Genomic DNA, 20,600 nt, shown 5'->3' with positions numbered 1-20,600 from the left:
AAGGGAGGCAGTCAGAACTGTCCTTTATTGTTTCTTCCTATCATTTAAATCACCCATAACTGTTGAAATAGGAGCATTAACCTCCTACAGCCAGCAGGTTTTTGAGTCTCTATCTTTAAGAAAGAACATACCAGCCTCTCACGAAGCCTCAAACTCTGCCATTAATACATTTTGGTCTTGTCATTTTTCCAGGATTTCCTATGAACCTGCATGGGAAATGTTCAGATATTGTTTTCGTTAAAAAAAGAAAACAATCCCTTTGGAGATTTGCAGCTTCCTCCCGTCTTGCTTTATTCAACATTCTAATGCCTTTCTTTGTTTTCCACGCAATAGCTCCAATCCCCCAGCTCACTATCTTCCCAAGACTCCCCACTGAGTACAGAATAAAATCCAGTCTCCTAAAAAAAAAAAAAAAAAAATCCAGTCTCCTGATTGCAAGATTTAAACTTAAAGCCGAGGGCACTTGGATGGCTCAGTTGGTTAAGCGACTGCCTTTGGCTCAGGTCATGATCCTGGACTCCCAGGATCAAGTCCCGCATCGGGCTCCCTGCTCAGCAGGGAGTCTGCTTCTCCCTCTGACCCTCCCCCCTCTCATGTACTCTCTCTCAAATAAATAAATAAATAAATCTTTAAACTTAAAGCCAAACTAGTCTGTCCACCTATTTCCTGTTGGATACCAGGTCTTTTGTCTTAGGTCTTTGTTCATTTCCTCAGTGCTGAGAATAGTGCCTGACACATAGTAGGGGCTCAGTAAATATGTTAATTGAACTAGTAAGTGAAGTATAAACAGACCCTTCTCTGCAAGCACCCACCAAAGATACAGTGGTGAGTAAGATTGACAAGGGCCCCGTTCTTACAAAGCATATATATTGATGGTCAAGATGGATAATAGACTGACACATAATATCAGGCAGCGCTATGGACTCTGACAAAAAAATAGAAGAGGGCAAAGAATGGGTGGGTGGAAAGAATGGAGGAAAGGATGGGCAGGTGGCTCTCCCCCCCACCGCCCCCACAGGGAGGTTAGCGACTGCCTCTGTGAGTAAAAACATTTATTTCACCAGGAAGTAACTGGGTCTTGTGCTAGGTGCCAAGAATATAGAGACCAGTGAAGCATGTTCCTTGCTCATAACATCGTCAAGAGACCTACCTGCCAACCTGTGGAGGAAAGCCATTCTAACACTGTTATGGTAGCCTTGCTGTTTTATGTGCTTCTATGTGCTTTACTGTAATCTCGTCCAGAGCTATGTGCTGCTGCTCATCTTGGTATGCCCCAGAGCCTTGGTATGCCCTGGAATGCTTACAGTCCCCAGGTGTTCTAGGCCCAGCAGGCTTTTGGATTCAGCCCCTGCATCCTGAGGAGAGCTGGCCCAGCGCTTAAGCAAGAGCTGGGGGAGGAGCCACCTGGACCTCCTGTCTTGGTGTTCTCAGCAGAGGGAGCTGAATACTCTCCCCCTGTGACTTACTGTGCACACTGAGAAGCCCGGTGGCAGTGGGGAGAGCTGCCAAAACAGTGCAGCCGGGCGGAGCCCCTGGGGTGCCCGTGAGGTCATCCTCTAAAGCTTGAAAAGCTTACTGTGATCATAGCAGAGATGAGTAGGCAGAACCTGGAGAAACTCATTCTTTTCTCTCCATATATATAAAAAATGTACCCCAACACCACACAGGACATTTTAATTCATCTTGGTTGACAAAAGCCTGCCTCTATTTTCCTCCCAGGAAAAGAGGGAATTTTAAGTGGAAATTTTAAATTCCAAAGTCTTCAGAAACTCATTCTCAAAGGCACATTTGAGACTTGACTCTTGGGGATAATCAGCCACTTTAATAAGAGAGCTGGTATTTGGTGAGGCAGAAAGAAAAAGAGCAAGTGAGAAAAGGCAAGTGAGTAATTTGTGCTCAGGTAAGAATATGGCATCATAAAATGTTCGTACTCATAGGACAAATGCCTATTTTAAATCCCTAATCTTATTCATGTATTATTTACGTATGAGACAATACTGTCTTGTTTACACACAGTCTCTTACCTAATGGTATGACTAGTCTAGGCTGGTCTAGATTTTGTATAGATGATATTAGTCATCTAGAGGTTGTGGTCATGGCCCAGTGCAGCTCACCGGGATTGCGAACCAGAATTACGTGATTCTGTAGAGTTGAAAATTGATTTCAGAGTCATGGGTAATCATTGCATGATAAAACATGCAACCTTCCTCCATCTCCGTGACTCTGCTTTTCCTCGCTCCATAGCCATTCTTTTTCCTTCCGAATTGCTGCCCTGAGAGCTGCAAGTCACTTCCTTCCATTATGCAAAGCCCTTTTGCTCCCTCCAGCTTCTGCTCCCAAACTTACATATCCAAACAACATGGGAAGAAGCAGACTTGGGGTAAAAAAAAAAAAACAAACAAACCTGGCTTTCGTTGTAACTCTGTTTCCTGAATCGATGTAAATACATGACATTGTTTTAATAGAATTCCTATTAACATTAAGAGCAACAATGTCTTCTGTTGGGTCAAATGAACTTACTTGTTCTTATCAGCTATGGCCAGTGACAGACTTATATGTAAGCAGATTGACAATTTATGCAGAAGCCACTTAGAAACTGCTTGGGTTATAGGTGCTTAATAGATATTTATTCAGTGAATGAATACACATGAATGCATGCATTCATAATCGGATGCATAAATTACGAGTGTGTAGGTGAAGAGCTCTTTGAAAGAGTGAATAACATGGGAAGATAATCTGTGTGTTTTTAGAGATCTGTGTATGAGGACAATTTTTCTAATTCCATCGATAAGATGTGTCTTGTGATGTTTTCCCAGTAACACTGATGTTTTTGTGTTATTCAAATACCTTCTCCCATGTTAAGTTCTCATAACTAAGAGCATCGATGTGCAAGACAGGCAGGTGATCACTATCACCATCTATAACCTTGGCTTCACAAGAACCAAATTAGCAAATCAACCAGATATACTTATCATAAATGGGTTATGACTGTAAAACATAAATATGTGATATCTGTATATATAAGTCACATGCATATTTAAATTTTAGAAAACTTACAGTTTATGGATATTTTCCCGTCCATTCCAAAATTCCATCATGCTAATACTGTTAAATTTTATTTTTAGTTTTTTAAAGATTATAGTTTTAAGCATTAGCTACTCATTAGCCTAAAATGCTTTGGGGTTTTTATCCATGCTGGAGCAGAGCACACAGAGATTTGGGTGGATTGGGACTGAGGGCAGTCACTGGGCAGTAGGGTTTACCCCCATGGAAGACAACCAGCAGTCCTATTCACAATGCTGCAGGCATTATGGTATACTCAGTTCTGATCTAAGCCAATTTTCTAAGTTTTTTTAATTTTTTTTTATTTTTAGGTAAAATGTCTGATATGGTGGAGCGAAGTATGGCAGGAAGTATGGCAGAAAATATGGCTAAATGAAAGAAATAGGTTACAAAGCTGTGATTTTAGGATGACTTGACAAATCTATAGCAGGAACTCGTAAAATAGCTTGGAATTAAAGGAACAAGACCAAGTCCTGAGTAGGACGAAAGGGGTAAAAGAGACTAACACTCTTACCCTCTTTGAACTGTCTGGGTCTTTATATACAGATTTAGCAAAAATGCTGCTATCCAGTGGATGTGAGTACGCCCTGAGAAAAAGAACGGGCTAATTGTGTACCTGGCATGGTAATGGAGATGGAGCTATTAATATATCTCCAGGCTCATTCTCATTGACTCAGAATTAGTACTTACAGTTGGTCATGATAGGACAGGCAAGGAACGATACATTCACAGCCATTATGGAGTTGGTTTAGGCTCTTGAACATACTTCTATATATCAGTGCTTGTACCCATGTTTAATGGAACTTTGAAAATGGGAAACATGGTCATAAGTGCTAGGGTATAAGATGACTCATTTATAGTAATGCCACTTCATGAATGTATTAAACAATTTTATTGTCTTATGTTCAGAAAGCTATAGAAGTGTTTCTTAAAATATAAAATGGAGGAGCTTAAAGTCGGAAAAGTTTTGACTCTTTGTGATGTTAATTGTGTAAAAGTTGGAAAATTCAAAACAGTGTAAAGAAGCAGATTTAAAAATACTTATATAATCCTATCACTCTGAAACAACCAATATTCGCTTTTTAGTGTACTGTCCTATTATTTACTTGGTTATTAGGTAGTTGCTACATATTGTTCGGCAATTTTTTTCTAATCTGCTATTTTTTTTCCACTGGACACTATAGCAAGCATTATCTAGTATTGTTAAAAAAACTGCAAAATCTTATTAATTTTATTGGCTCTAAAAATATCTCTTCATATAGATAGAACTTCATCTTACTCAACCATTTCTACAGTCTCGAGCATTTAAGTGGTTTTCGATTTGTCATTATTATGCATAGCTTAACGATGGACATGCTTGGATACAAATAATTTTCTAAAGCTCTGATTATATCCTTAAGGCTTATTCCTAGATTCAGAATTGTTTTTATTCAAAAAAGGTGAAGATTTTCTAAGGTTCTTGGCATATATTGGAGAAATTGCTTTCTGAAAATGTTGTATAATGGTATAGAAAAGTACTCATTTCTTTGCACTATTGCCACAATTTAAGATTATTATAATTCTGTATTATTTACTAAGTAGATGAGAGAAGTTTGAATTTAATTATTGTCTTGATTTTTATTTATTAGTGAGGTTGAACACTTTATATGTTTTAAACCTTTAAATATCATTTTATGTCACTTTTCTACTTATTAACTTCACTTGTCAATCAATTGTTAGAAGAATGGCCCACAAAGAGGAAGAGTACATATAGCTGGTTATCATTATCATGGTGGTTATGTTCTATAAGGTTACAGTGAACATTAAATTAGCAAATACTGAACCACTGCTATCCTAGGGGAAATACAGTTAGGTTTCTGGGAGCTTCTGGTCATAATGTTTTCATCCACTGATCAATACATACCTTGTTGAGTGCATTCCTGTCTTGAAGACACCTTATTTAATATATATTATTGATTGATTAACATTATACTCGTGGCCAACAGCGCTGTGACTCGCGCTTGAACAAAGCTTATCTAACACATCCATTTTCTCAATAAGACACATCACCGCCTTCTCACGCTCGGGAACACAAGGCAGCACTTCAACGCTATGCTGTGGGGCCATTTTAAACAGCAAAATGACCAATAAAAAGCCCAAAAGTGCAAATAACGTGGCACTAAACATACTACCTGCAGGATGCTTTTTACACGAGGAGAGCTAAAACAAGAAGGAGTGCCGTCACCTTGTTCTGCCTCAGCTGGGATTGTGAGGCTAGTTCAATTTTTCACCGCTCTGGGCCTGTCCATGAATGACCATGAAAGCGCTGCTAATATTGATTTGGGGGTTACAAATAAGTTTTAGCGAGTAGGCAAATTTACAAACACAGAATCTGGGAATAATGAGGATTGACTCTATCTTCCTATCTTAGCAATCTGGCCACAGGTGAATGGTGAGAACTATGGGTGAGTAAAGAAATGAATGAATGGACAGATGCATGCAAATCAATTCATTTTAAAGGGAATGAGTAAAAATACGTGTCCTTTGAGTCCTATAATTTTGAAACGTAGGCAGGAATTGCCATACCCACAGCAAGGAAAGTGCAAAACTGAGGCTGGCAAAGTCAATATGCTGACACCTGGGGAGAAACAGCCCATGGGGCAATGCAAAGGGATCCCACGTGAAGGCAGACAGAGACGAATGTGAACCTCATTTCCCAGCTTGTGACCTTGGTGAGAGCCACTCAGAGCCTCCATTTTCTTCTCCACAAAATCAATATTAACATATCCTCCTTAGACTAAAAGTCTCTTAAGGGTACATTTTATCCCTTTTTCACAGTTACAACGCTAGGATTTTGCAAAATTCCATATATATATATATATATATATATATATATATATATGCAGTATATGTATTGCAGTATATATTTGCAGTACACACACATCTCAATTATCTGTCAGACCTATCTGTCAGATACTCGATGCCAAAATGTACCAAAATGAATGCAAAAGCCTCCCTAAAAAAGTTTTTAAAGCACAGAATGTTGCACATTTAAAATACAGAATAAAACATTTTAACTGTAAAGCCCTAGGCATGTGGGACCAGTCCCTGCCAATAAATAGTTTACACATATTGATCATTCTATTCCGGACACTCTACTGCTTTCTATAAATGATTTATGTGAATCCAAAATACATGAATGATTTATTGATTTCTTTATTTTCATTTAACAAACACTTATATAGCACTATGCACTAAGCATTATTTAACACTTTATAAGTATTAATTTATAATCCTTGTAACAACACTATGCAGTAGGTATTATCATTAAAACTGTTTTATAACAGGAGGCGGAGAAAGAATAGGTAACTTGCCCAAGGTCACACAGCAAGTAAATGGCAGACCCAGGATTTGAGCTAAGTGCTTTGGCTGCAGAGTTCATGTTTATAACCTCTACTTTTTCACGATAGCCCTAGGAGATTCCAGACGAGGAAACAGGGGTTAAGCAACTGACCCAAGGTGGCAATGAACCTACTGGTGTGTCTGATTCCAAAGCCTGTGTGTTTAGGATTGATGTCTCCAGGCCACTAGCGGTCTGGTAATAAAACAACAGAGGTTTGCGGCAGTTTACTACTAATCTGCTTCTAACTGCTTCTAAGGGCCAGGCAACTTGCTCTCTTGCTTTCTGTTCTCTTAATAACGCAGTTAGATTATCATTGCCATAATTCTGGATTTTGTGGGTCCTGGGAGCAGGTGTTCAAGGAATATAAGAAAGAGTATTAGTCCATTCTAGAACTAAGAAAGGGAGGTATTGTCAAGATGAACAGCTTGAGCTATGGACTGACAGTGTTTGCATTCAAATCAGCCTGCTCTGCTACCAGCTGTGAAGTTTTGGTCAATTGCTTCACCTCTCTGGACCTCACCTTCATTTATAAAATTGGTACAGTTCTACCCATTCAAACCATGATTGCATTGATTTGGGGATTCAATGAATTAATACCTATAAAGCAACGAGAAAGATCTTTGGCACATGGTAAACATACAAATAAAATTTCACGGATAGGGGTGCCTGGGTGGCTCAGTCGTTAAGCGTCTGCCTTCGGCTCAGGTCATGATCCCAGGGTCCCGGGATCGAGCCCCACATCTGGCTCCCTGCTCAGCGGAGAGCCTGCTTCTCCCTCTCCCTCTGCCTGCCACTTTGCCTACTTGTGCTCTCTCTCTATCTCTCTGTCAAATAAATAAATAAAATCTTTAAAAAAAAAATTTCACGGGTAGATGCAATACCTTCAAAGTATCCAAGTTTGTCTTTTAGACAATTTAGTGTCTTGTGTACTAGTAGTTTTCCAAATTTTTGTGGTCACACACCTCTGTCAGCGCACTTGGTACGTATACCAATATCCTTATTTTATGTATAAATTATGGAAATTATATTGCTGTAGTAATGGATTTCATGCAATTTTAAACTAGACCACAGGTTCACCAAGTCCTCTTTTATCTTTCCCCAGTACGCCCAAGCTGCCCTGGGGCACCCCTGGATTGTTGCCCCTCCTTCCCCCAAGAATTCTTTGTTCAAATCTACCTCTGGCCTCCTCCAGTCTTTCTCAATTCCAAGACTTGCTAAAGAAAAAGGGGTAGCTGTTAAAGGAAAGTAATTATATCCATTACCATCTGGGAATAATAGTAGTCCCTCAACTCTCCCAAGATTATTCACACACTCAAAAAACATCCCCTGTTATCTTTACTGAATCCTTCACCAAAGGCCAGAAGTCTTGGGGGCCAAGGCAGGGTCGGCCTTAAATTGATTCTGCTTCTCACTTTTTCCTTCTCTAACTCAAAACTCCAAGAGCCCCTTTGGTGAGTGCCATGGTCTCTGGCAAGGTCAATGATGAATATTTTGCTGGTGTAAGTCACTTAAAAATTGGACTCAGAGACACTGAAGACCTTATGTATGTGAGAACAAAGTCAGAGGAACTGGTCAGTGGAGAATGCTGAGAACCAGATTTTGGAATTTGAATTTGCTCCAGGTGACAAAACAGAAGTTCTTGAGAAGTGATGCTCTTTAAAAGTAGAAGAGGTCGAATCCTGCTTTTATAAAATACAGTATACCTATTACTCTGCTCAGTTTTTATTTCCATCCCAAGAAATAGAAACTCTTAAAAGGTAGAAGGAAAAGAAACCTCTTTATTCTTTCCCTCCTTCCTTATACAGTCCAGACCTGAAATTACATTCGGCTTTGGAAAAACAAAATATATTTACTGTAACAAATAACCCACATGTCATAAGAGTAGCATAGAAAAGGGCAAACATCAAACATGGAACCTTTGTGATTGCTATGCATGCAGGAGATACCAGAGATACCTAAGAATGAATATATATATATACCCTGTGTGTGTATATATATATATATGTATATCCCTACAGGCCACATAGATGTGATAGTAATGCTGTAGCTGATACCACTCCTGGGAGCTGCCAAAATTGTTCTAAAGATCTTTGGACTGATTCTTTCCTTTGGCAAGCTATGAAGAGACCTAGGGAAAAAATGCTCTACTTCATGGGAATAAAATTACCTCACTAAGCATTCTTCAAAAAACTCTTTAGTTCATAGACACTTTGCAGGAAAGATTGTTTCTCCGTGTGTTATGAATATTGCTTTTGCATAATAAGTGGTAGTTACAGTATACATGCCTGTGAAATGATCATTTCACAAGAATTACAGTGTTTAATAAGAGTAGAAGCCTACCAATAAATCCCACTCATTCATTAAACAGCTATGTACTGAATATCTACTGTATGCCAGACCCTGTTCCAAGTGCTTGGGATATATGAATGAACAAATAAAATTAAACAAATTAAACAAATAAAAATTCTGTTGGGAAACACTCCTCCATAGGGTTTTGTGTTCCTATGTGTCTTTCTGAGGATGTCAAGAATGCACTGCCCTTACCCCCCTTCCCCAGGGCCATTTCTCAGTGTTGGGTTTGTCGGAAGCAACCTTGAGGGATGAGGTTATGTCTCCTCCTGGGACAAAGAATAGGATTGCTAATCGCAGCTAAAAACCAGTGGGTTCTCAAGCTTGTTAGGCCTTTGGTACAGTGCAGACCTACTATGTGTAGCATTTCTCTGGTCCCTCCATATTGCCTCTGTGGACAATTTGGGGGATAAGGAATACCAAGAGAAACATGATGCTCGTGCTGTTTGCTGTGCTACGAATGGGAAAGTTTCTTTTGGACCCAGAAGTCTCGTGTCTTTTGCCCCCATCCATGAAACATCAACAAGATAACTTTTTAGCTTTAGGGTAAAATCAGTCCCACACATGACAGATTTCTGCCCTCATTCTGCTTCTATTCTAGCCCATATTGTTTCGGTTCTGTCTTGCTTTTACATTTTAATAAAAGTTTAGAATTCTCCTTGCTTATTTCTGCTCCTTGTCTCAAGAAGTCATCTGGGCCTTTTACTTATGTCTCGCCACTCCCACCAAAAAGAGAAAAATTATCTGTCTTACAACATGACTATATATTATAAAACTTCATAGGAAATTAATAAATCTTGAGCAATATGATTTTATTTTTACAGGACGGTCACTGCTCTGAGGCAAAGATGATAATTTAAATACTAAGAGAGAATCATTTTGTAGATCTATCACTAAGGAACTGCTAAAGGCAGGACGTTCAGTCATGTTTTTGCTGGAGGTCAATAGTAATTAGTGATATTTTATCAGCAGGATTTCTCTTTCAAAATCATTTTATAATACTCAGGTAACTCTTTCCCCTACCAACCACTTGCTTTTTAGAGTTGGATTTACAAGCTCATTATTGATGGATTGTTTAGAGGTTTATTATGATGCCAGAGTTGGTTTGTTATGTTAGATCTTCTGATATGTAAAATATAGTGTATTTCAAATGGCTTCTAATACAAAAGTTATGTGTACCCTCAAGCCATGAGGGCAAAGTATCCTCTCTCCAAAACACATTTTTGTACTGAAAAGTACCCCGGGAAAATAAAGTGACTAGAAGGAAGGAAGGAAGGAAAACATGTTGACCCTGGAGCTCCAGGGGAAAGCTGTTAAATGTCACTTTACCATTTAAAATTAAGGAAAACATATTTAGGAAATGTAAATATGTCCTTAACCCAGAGTTCAGTTATTCATTCATCTAATTTAGTTAAACAAACACTAATCAAGGAAGTCCTAGGTGCCCAGCGGTGTGTTGGCGTGTTGTATGCTGAGAGTTCCCCAGGGAGTGAGATACGGCCTTCTACCCTACATCCAAAGCTGGTAGTAGAATAGAAACACACACTCATATTATCAGTACCAAAGCAGGGATGATCTGGAAATGTGTAGAAAGAGCACTCACCTCATTCTTAGGGGGGGGTCTGTGAAAGGCTTTCTGGAGTTGACATTGGAGATGAGTCTTAATTGTGTTTTTCTAGTAGATATTGGGTGATAATTCTATGCCAGAAATTGTGCCGAAGCAATTCATAGTTTTAAAAAATATTAAAACAGACAACAAGGGCAATATTAAAAACCTGAAGTATATGCTCAATCAAAAATATGTACATTTGTAGAAGAAAATCGTAGTTAAAATTTCTCTTTTGTTTTTGATGTTTACAATCCTCCCAAATCACTCATTGACAACCAGGAAACAGACAGCACCTCGGTAACCCCAGCTGCCCGCCCCCCGCCTGCATTCCCAACCTCATCTTTCATCCCAATTTCGCAACCCTGCGTCTTTTTTAAACTTAGATTTCTGACATAGGGAGCCAGTAATATAGCATTGATGAATTTCTTCCTTTTATGTTTCTCAATGATTTGGATTTCTATTTGGGATAAATATAGTAAAGACTTTTTTATCTAACATATTAAAAAAAAAGATGCTTCCAGATTTCATCCTTCCTGGCAAAGGTCGAAGTTCAGTGTATAATCTTTGACTCAGTGTTGCTCTCCTGAATGACTGGATCTTAGAAAAGTTTTGTTGCTCTTGTTTTTGGAGGTTTGATTTTGTTTTGTTTTCGTTATTGTTAGGTAATGTGCTGACCTGGATTACCATGATATATTAGGCTTGATGGGGCTGTATTGTTAGACCAGATGAGATACCGTGTGGGAAAGTCATTGAGCAGGTGGAAAGTGCTGTTTAATTCTTCTAACAGGAGAGGCTCATGGTGGTATTGAGAAAATGTAAAATGCAGCAAACAGGTTACTAGAGCCGAAGAACAGCAAATGTCTCTTCTGTCATTGTGTGCAAATTTTAATCAAATGGCCTGCGTCATGCAGCTTTATTTTGCATTGTGATATTCCATGTCCCCCAAATATTTCTCCGATGGTGGTAATGAATTGCATTGCCCTCTCGGTTGTAAGAGTACGGGTATTCTGCTGCGGAGCCATATGGTTCCCATTTATTTTAATGTGTCTTTGACATCAGGAGAATTGCTGAGACAGCAGAGGAAAGTGCTTACATCTTGGACTGCAGCCAGAGCTACGATTATTTATGTGTAGTAACGACTACCTTTTTCCCCAATAAGAAAGAATATGGTCTTAAGATGGTATCCATGTTGAGATTTTAATAAAATGAAAGTATAAGTTTATATATTTTGGGAATGGCTGTCACTTTAGTAGTAGTGAAATGTGTTTCTTAAGCATGAAGTTTTAGGGTTTAATTGCACATATTAGAAATTAAGGAAACAAGCTGGGAAGTAGGGTGGTCCTTATTTGCTCACTGATAATAAAGGAATGCTCTTTTTATTTGGTTTAACGGCGTCACCAAGATAGTACTTCGCATATGTAATGTTTTCCGTCTGTGATTCTTAAGGCTTTTTACAAAGGTAATTATTCCTGGTAATATTCCTCGGAGGTAGATAAACATAATTCTGAAGATATTAATGGAGGAACTGAGAAATGCAGATGCTCGTGGATGTAATCTGTACAATGGATCTTAGCAATTATTAGAATTCAGATTTTTTTTAATTGATTACATTACTTAACAATTCATTATTTTCCACATCCCAGGACAGGATGATGTTTTCTCTAATTCATTAGTAATATGACATGCTTACAATCAAGAAATATCCTTTAAAAATGCGAAGACAAATAAATACCTGCACAACAATGTATGTTCCATATGTTTGACGTGTAAATGCTAACACTGACTCTGTAGAGATCTTCAAGTTTCCTCGAAAAATGTTAATATTATCTAAAGAAATGTATATAGTGTGAAAAGAGAAAAGAATTCATCTGGTCAAAATTCTATAAAAACAGCTCTTACCGGTAACAATGTCAGATGGCTAGATGGGTATGTGGACCAGGGGAGAAAACGTCCCCTTTTCCAGTCTGCTCTGGGCAAAAGGGAGCCGAACACAGGGCCTAGATTTAGCAAAACTGTATCCTATTACATTGTGTTTCAAATATTTTACACAAAGAATTGAACATATAAATTTTTATTTAAGTGATGTCTTACATAAAGACAAAATGGAACCAGAAGGAAGACTGCACATCAAACAACAAAATTCATGATACTAGTCACTGTACATTTATGGGTGAATTGATAAAAAAGGAAAATTAGAATGAAAATCAGTAGATCATTCAGTTAGTGGTATTATTTCATCTGTCGTTTGATCTAAATTTGTTTTAGTTTGGCAATTCACCATCCCCAATATCAGTCACATTTTCTGGTGATGGCTAGAGCACTCTGTGGTCATAGCACATTTGCAGTAGAACGTCAAATTAATGCAAAGGGGACAAGGGTCAATGTTAAGTCAATTATATATTAAGATTTTCTACATAAAAGAGAGCGTGATTTCTTTTTAAAATTTTTGACCTTTCAATTTTCAATTTCAATTTTATAACTTTAAAATTCAGTATTTATTCCTTCTATCCCAGTACATATGAGAACAAATGATTCCTTCCCCCCCCTTTTTTTTATTCCCAAGAATTGTGGGAAGGTACAGGGGACATCTTTAATAAAATAGAAATGGGTGCACGAAAAATAGCTAGTTATGAAAAATGATCATTCTTTGTGAGTTAATCATTTTAATTATTTATGACATCAAAGCTGGGGGGTCAAAATTTATACTTAGACTTAATTTTTGTATGCAGCTTTCTGAATTCACATCAAGATCTTGGGTGATTTTGAAAAACCAAAAAAAAATTTTGAAAAAATAAGAAAAAAATCTTATTTTTTTCCTAATTTGAGAATTGCAAATAGATGGTTATGCTATTAAAGCACCCCTAAATGTCGAATCCAGCTTACGGCGTCTGAGGAGCTTGGGCTAGAACTGTCTGGAGAGGCTCAGGAGAGAGCTCATCCCCTCTGTGCATTTCTCTCGCTTGCTTGTGTGGATATAGCCGACAGACTGAATGGATGGCGACGTGATGTGCATGTTCATGATCCAAAACAAAGCTTTAGTCATCCAGCCTCAAGGGTCATCTTTTTATATTATTTCTATTTTTGCTGATTTTTTTTTGTTTAATTGCATGTGCAGTATTTGGATGTATCTTGATAGAATACTTACTGCACACAGTCTTAGATGAGGTTTTTGTTTTGTTTTGTTTTGTTTTGCAAACTGGTGACTTAAACAAAAGAGTGTCATCTTGAATTTTTTCACTTAGAAGCTGCAATTCACAAAAGACATGATGAATCTTGAGGGCAATCCTTTGTGAATATTTTCAGCTTAATATTAGAATGGAAAATATATGTAGCTAAATGATTAAACAACCTAATCTTGCCTAAGAATTATAAAACTATTCCTCCTCTACAGAAGGACTGAAATCGGAATGATGACTGGTTCTTATATATGTTCATCATATTTTATATGGTGCAAGTCTGTTTGCCCCTTTACCAGCACACGAGTTATTTGGTTGGTTTGAGATGGAGAAGAGTGACATTTAGAGCCTCGGGAGAGAGATGTGCTACAATTTTAAAAGCATTTGGAGCTATCATTCACACTGTAGGGAGCCAAATACAAACTTGGATTTGACATCACGAGCATCCTTGTAAGTGGGAGCTATTTTTCCTTGATTTTTGTTTTTGAATGCTATTTCAGAGTAAAAGGGCAATAAAACAAGGGGGGGGGAACCCTGATTTGCCGTCCATTTGGAGGATTCTGACATTTTCTTACATTTGTCGATTCGTCTCAGTTCTGATTACTTTTTTGGAAATGCAAAGCACTTCGATTGTAAAATATTGGGTAGACCCAAGTATTGCCTGTCCAGTTGTTTGGGAGATTCTCTTTCTTTTGTTTGTGACTGTGTGTATGCATTTTATACCCTTCATAACTGAGTATAAAATAACATACTGAGTACACAATAATGTAACATTGATTTAGCCATAGATAATAAATCGCTTTACATTCCATACTTAAGGTAATTTGGATTTTATTTGTGGTTGGTAAGAAAATATCCCCAATTAGTCTTTACTTTTGTCTTGCCTCTCATTCACTCATGCCCCAAGATATTACCTTATTATCATATCAATCTTGTGGAGTTTCTCCCGCTTGGATGATTTACGACTGCCCTAAATACCTTACTTGAGCAAAATAATGAAAGACGCAACTGGGGCAAGTATGTTCAGGAAACTTGAGGATGTAACTTAAAAGAATAAAAGGGGAGAATTAGAACAAGGAAGGATTGCTTTTAATAGCAAACTAGGCTTCATTTTCAAAGAAACTACTCCTGCATTTCTTGGTTACTGAATCCATTTTCACTCTTGTGGTTAGGATTTCAGACCATGTGGTTGACACCTAATCAAGAGGGGTCAACCTGGACACTCATGTCAAGCTGGAGAGAATATGAGAATATGATCACAGGCCGTTTGCAGAAGTCACTTGTAAAGATTAGGGACATATTTTGTTTTAATCTTAATAATTTTAACCATTGGAAATTGATGTAATATCTGAGTTATGAGGCTAATTTTTATACAAAATATTTTCTGGTGAAACTGGATTTTCTGTTTGTAAGCTAAGCTTCATGACTTCATAACTGATTTGATCTTGATTTGTTCTTCAAAAGGTAAGAAGCAGCATGCACACTTGCAGAACCCCTGATTAATTTGGTGTGTATGTTTTAAAAATCAAGAGTTTTTATTGCCCAGGATTTACCAGATAAACAAGTTAATTTCAGTAATCTCATTTTGCTTAGACTAAATTTCCCCCAAATAAATGAAAAATAAACTCAAAATATGGACTTACCGGTCATCTGGCATTTTCCTTTTAAGCATAGTGCATAGGAGAGAGAAATATATTATTGACTTTAGACCCACATGGTAGAATTAATATTTTCCGTAATTTGCCCCTTGTTCAACATCAGACTGGACCACTAACTCTCAACCTCTGTGTACCAAATTTAGTGCCAAAACACATAGCTCAGTTTATTGCTTTCTGCCTTTCAGGCTATGCCAGTGCTTTGCTGATGGTTGTTGGCACTAAAAAGAACAAGTGCTTTGAGAGGGTCACTGGCTTGCTGCTCAAGCATTATTAGCTCCAGAGTGCTGCACTACAGTGGGATCAATGGTCTAAGATGTGGTCTTCAATCATACAGGCCCAGACACAAGATGGTCTCTTGAATGCAGAGAAGGCAATCTCAGATGGAACGACACATACTACCCACATTCAGAAATGACTGACTTGCACATCTGAAACAAATTTGATTATTTTCAGCAAGAGATAAAATTAATGAGTCAACTGGGTAGTCTTGTTGATCTGAAGATGTGTTCCAATTTGTACGAACAGGTTGGTTTATGAGTGTGGAAGTGGAGCAAAGTCAGATGAATTTTCTTAGAGCTTAATTTGATTCAACAATGATACCTTGATCTATTCATCTCCTCTATGGGGTCAGAATATTCAGAATATTTGTCTCATCAAAGCATTGGCTTCCCTGGATGGTCTTGCAAACACGTGTCCAACTTGTAGTTTTGGCTTCCATTTCAAATCCATTCTGTTCACAAACTCTTTATATAATTTATGGCACAGATTATTTTATTTTGTCACTTACATTCTTGTCCTGGCATTGTGAATTAGGCAATTGCTCAATTCTCTTCTCCATTCACTTCTAAAGCAGTATTTTAGGAAGGCTATATTCTTCAGATAACTAACATCAGTAACTCTGTGCTCTTTATTCCTTTAGTTGACCAAGATCAATATTATCTCCATAATATGTGATCATTTTATAGTAACACCAGTATGCCCTGATGGGAACCATAATGGTGTTCTCAGGAGCTGTGTCCTGGGCAGTATACATAGTACTGTTGCGTTTAGACACTTCCATTTCAGGGTGGTGACTGTGAATGGGATAAAAGAAATTGGGATGAAAGACACAACAAACTTAGTATCATGTATGAAAACAGACTAATTATTTTTCAAAGAAGTAGTGAAAGACACCTTCACCCTTTTTCTACTTGCTCTTGACGTCACAGTGGTAAAGTGAATTTTGAACTCTGTAGAGACACAAAGTAGAGTTCAATCCCTCTGCAAATGGCACAAATTACTAGGTAGGCATATGAGGGAGGTTTCAGATTCCCTAAGGCAGATGTGCTGAGTGAATTTGGCCTGTTTTTCCCAGGCTTGAAGAACACAGACTCTTTTTTATGACTTCATTTTGTGATGTTAGTCAAATTGGGGCCTGGAGGCAGGAGATAGCCCATAAAGGCCCATTCTAGTGCTCCAATTCAATCATCAGAAGAGAGACGTGGGTGGCTCCTATATTCAGGAAAGCCACATTTAAAGTATCTCCTACAAGGCTGATCTTATAGTATTTCAAAGCTTTCCTTTTAAATATATTCCATAGGCATTTCGGTCATTGTTTTTACAGTGCTATTTATAATATGCAAATTCTAGGACAAGGATCAGCACACGTTTGAATTATAAACCCTCGTGGATAGGAACTGACACCAATCCAATCCTAACACGCTTTGACCATATTAGCAATGCCAAGAGCCCAGGGGAAGGGACTCGACAGTCTGCCACTATCGTTATCCTCAAAGCTTTGGAAAATTGTCTCTAAACTCTGTCTTTTTGGGAAAAGGTAATCTGGCTTTTTAGGAAGTGGTAGATTCATATCACAATAGATTCATCCAGAAGATTGAAGAATTCTTATAATCTAAAATTACCGGTACAAATCTAAATAGATATTAAGAAGAAAAATTTGTCTAGACTACCATGAATTGTCTAAAAAATAAGTAATAAAATCATGAGAGATGTTTATACTGATTATTTTAAATGAGTTCATTAAAATCTTTTTTTTTTTTTAATCTGGTAAGTCATGGCCTTGAAAGGTAATGTCTTAAGGGCATAATTCTATGATATCAAGAGTACAAAAAGTTGAAGGTTATCACCCCCAAACCCAGAGGCTCTCGCCTGCTGTAAGGTGGTGACGGATGAGGCTGTCAGATAGGGTGGCAGATTACTAGGCAGGTTGTTGCATTTTTCTTTTGACGGTAATCTTTTACATTTTGACAAATTCTTCCCTGTTTTGAGATGATTTAAATATACCATTATGAAGCAGATCAGAGTTTTTAAATCAAAGTTGAAAATTGTCTCTGCTGCCAGGAGTACAAGTATGTGCAGTGAACATATACATAAATAAAATGGGGAAATTGTGTACATGTTTGAAAGCCTTTGCTTTCTGGCAATCTCCTCTGGAGAAGTAAAACAGTAGAGAAGAGAAGAAGTTGGGAAAATGAAATTCTTGCCCAAATGTCATATTTCTCTTAACTCTCTAAACTTCTGAGTCTGTTCATTCTGTCTGAGTTTCTCATCCCTGGAAATGAAAGCTCCATGTGGGCAGGACTCACCATCTGGTTTTTTCACCAATATATCCAATCATCTGGAACGTGCCTGGCACATAGTGGGCCCTTAGTTTATAGTTATTAAATAAACCAGTTCATGAAATGAGATGAATCATAACAGCCTCCCCATATTTCGTTGGAATACTTTGTGAGGTGGGGGGGGCGGATATGAGACGAAGGAATTGAACCCCTTTGGAAGAAAGTGATACTGTAGTCCATTTTCTCTCATTGCTTATACAGCCTTCTAAATCAAAATCCTCTTTGAAGGCAGCGGCAGCTGACATCTACCAGAAGTAGTATGACACCAAGTCTCAGCCTTGTTCACCTCCCTTAGGGTGGCTTCAGCTCTCTCTGTGATAGGGTGGTAAGAGCCTGGACCCTGGAATAATGAATCCCAGCTTCACTACTGGTTACATGACTTTGACAATGTTATTTAACCTTTAGTGACTTGGTTTCCTCAAATGGAGACATGGGTAATACCAACCCAAGGAGATGTAAGGATAAAATGAGATCATTCATGTAAAATTCTTTGCACAGTATAGCACTTGGGAAGCCCTCCATAAATGTCAGCTTGTATTACTTGTTGCTATCCAAGGATTTTTGCTCGATTTATTGTTTCTGTCTATTTTTCTACTTGAACATGCATATCAGTTTAGAAACAAAGTACCACTAACTCAGTGGCTTAGCACGACAGGTATTTCTGTCCCACAGTTCTGGAGACTAGATTGAAATCAAGGTGTTAGCAGAACACCTTTCCAGAACAAGGAAAGCTGTAGCTTTCCTTGCATTTCCAGCTTCTGGTAGTCCTAGGCATCACTTAGCTTTCTGCAGCACACTCTCAACCTCTGTATCCATCTTCGCATGGACTTCTCCCTTTGTCTCTTTACATCATCCCCCTGTGTGTGTGTGTTTAAATTTTCCCTTTTTATATGGACACCAGTTGTACTGGATTAGCACCCACCCCAGTGACCTCATCTCAACCGGTCATCTGTATAAAGACCTCGTTCCCTAATAAGGTTACAACCTGGGGTCTTTAGGGTTAGAACTTCAACATACTGGTGGCGCTGGTGGGGAAATGACCCATAAGAGCATGATTCTATATTTTTCTTCTCAATTCAGTGTACTTTTCCTTCTCCAATGGAGAAGCGTCATATAATATGGCACGGGATTGGAGGCACTTAAGTTTTAAGTTTAGCTTTGCCACTACCTGCACTGAAAAAACTCACTCAAATTCTGCAAGTCTGGGCTACTTTATAAAATAGAAGGACTGGGTTAGATGGTGTCTAGCACGTCTTCCAACTCCAGAAAGGTCATGTTTATAATGTGTGGTTCTCTTTTCCTCAACTACAGTGTGTATCTCAAACTTCCATGATGTTCAATGCATCTTGGTGTCCCTGTAACTAATAAAGGTTCTGATGTATTTCATGACCATCTTCAACTGTCTCAGTGTATACTTGTATTAAAATCCCACTGTCTGTAATGCTATTTAAGTGTGGTTCTTATCAAATGAAAGCTTTGTTAGATTTAGGTTGTAAAAATGTCTAAATAGTGCCACTGAGCCTTTTTTGTGACTTTTTATTGCTTTTTCAAATTTTCTAAAATTCGTAAATAGACATTTTTCTATGCCAAGTGCCCTCAATATCAAAATAAGATCCAGAATATAAGAGTTTGTAGTGTGTCATTTCTGATTAGAGTATGATGCAACTCATGTGAAAACCATAAAACCAAAACTTAAGATGTTAGGGGAAATAAAATTAAATTCTGCCACTGACTCAGAGACTACTGGCAACTTTCCTGAAAGTATGCTTAGACTGCCATTATAGAGGACTTAAAAGTCTACTCCACTACAGCTAGAAGAAAACTTAAGAAAGGAAATAGAAATCTGCGCCTGCTCTCAGATATAATATTTTTAGTGTCTCCTAGCCAAAAAGAGGTGACTGTAGATTTGATATCATCAAATAACACTTTCTAATTCTTCACCTCATCTGAAAACCACTGCCCTGGGTGTTCACTGAATTGTTCCTTTCTCTTTCAGCTTCCTCCATCCTCAAAAGAGAGAAACGACTAAGGACAAAGAATGTGCATTTTAGTTGTGTCACCGTGTACTACTTCACCAGGAGGCAAGGCTTCACGAGCGTGCCCAGTCAAGGGGGCAGCACCTTGGGCATGTCCAGCCGCCATAACAGCGTGCGCCAGTACACTCTTGGTGAATTTGCAAGAGAACAAGAGAGGCTCCACCGGGAGATGTTGAGAGAACACCTCAGGGAGGAAAAGCTGAACTCTTTAAAACTAAAGGTAAAAAAGCATTAGGAACTCACTTTTTGCAAAACCTCATATCCTTACCTTGATTTGGTTGAATTAACCATTTTCATATTTGTATTCATAGACCATACTGGACATTTTACACAACAGATGGCCTGGCTAAGTCTTTTTTTTTTTCTTTTAAGCAAAAACAGTAAAGTGTCTTCCCTGAAAGCAATGTGGAAAGCTTATCTGACATCATTTATTTATTCATTCAATAAATATTTGTTATGGAGTACCACCAGGTCATAGACCCTATGCTTGGACTGCGCCAACTGGTATCAAAAACAGATGTGGTCCCTTCTCTCCTGGAACTTAATTAGTAATAGGAAAGAAAAATATCAATCATGTAGACAAAATCAAATCATAGGTTCATTAAGTGCTATAAAAGGAGAGTTGCAAGGGGCTATGAAAGTATGAAACAGGGAATTGGTATAGTCCATCAAGGCAGGTTTCCTTAAGGAAGTGACGACTGAACTGAAA

At 38.1% G+C, this 20,600-nt stretch overlaps 1 protein-coding gene across 4 annotated transcripts in view; it reads left to right on the top strand.

Annotated features, from left to right (window-relative positions):
* CSRNP3 (cysteine and serine rich nuclear protein 3) overlaps positions 1-20,600 on the top strand; it is a 172,341-nt gene that overhangs the window by 134,662 nt on the left and 17,079 nt on the right. For all 4 annotated transcript variants that reach the window (XM_088022132.1, XM_088022133.1, XM_088022135.1 and 1 more), the window contains one exon: positions 19,852-20,111. In XM_088022132.1, the coding sequence (XP_087878258.1) occupies positions 19,852-20,111 (260 nt within the window). The remainder of the gene's footprint in view (positions 1-19,851; positions 20,112-20,600) is intronic.

Source organism: Eumetopias jubatus, unplaced genomic scaffold, assembly GCF_037043125.1.
Source record: "Eumetopias jubatus isolate StellerSeaLion01/CBP00866 unplaced genomic scaffold, mEumJub1_p1.0 scaffold_3, whole genome shotgun sequence".
Classification (NCBI taxonomy): domain Eukaryota; kingdom Metazoa; phylum Chordata; class Mammalia; order Carnivora; family Otariidae; genus Eumetopias; species Eumetopias jubatus.
Note: the sequence above shows the minus strand (reverse complement) of the source record. Positions and strands in the feature narration are given on the sequence as shown.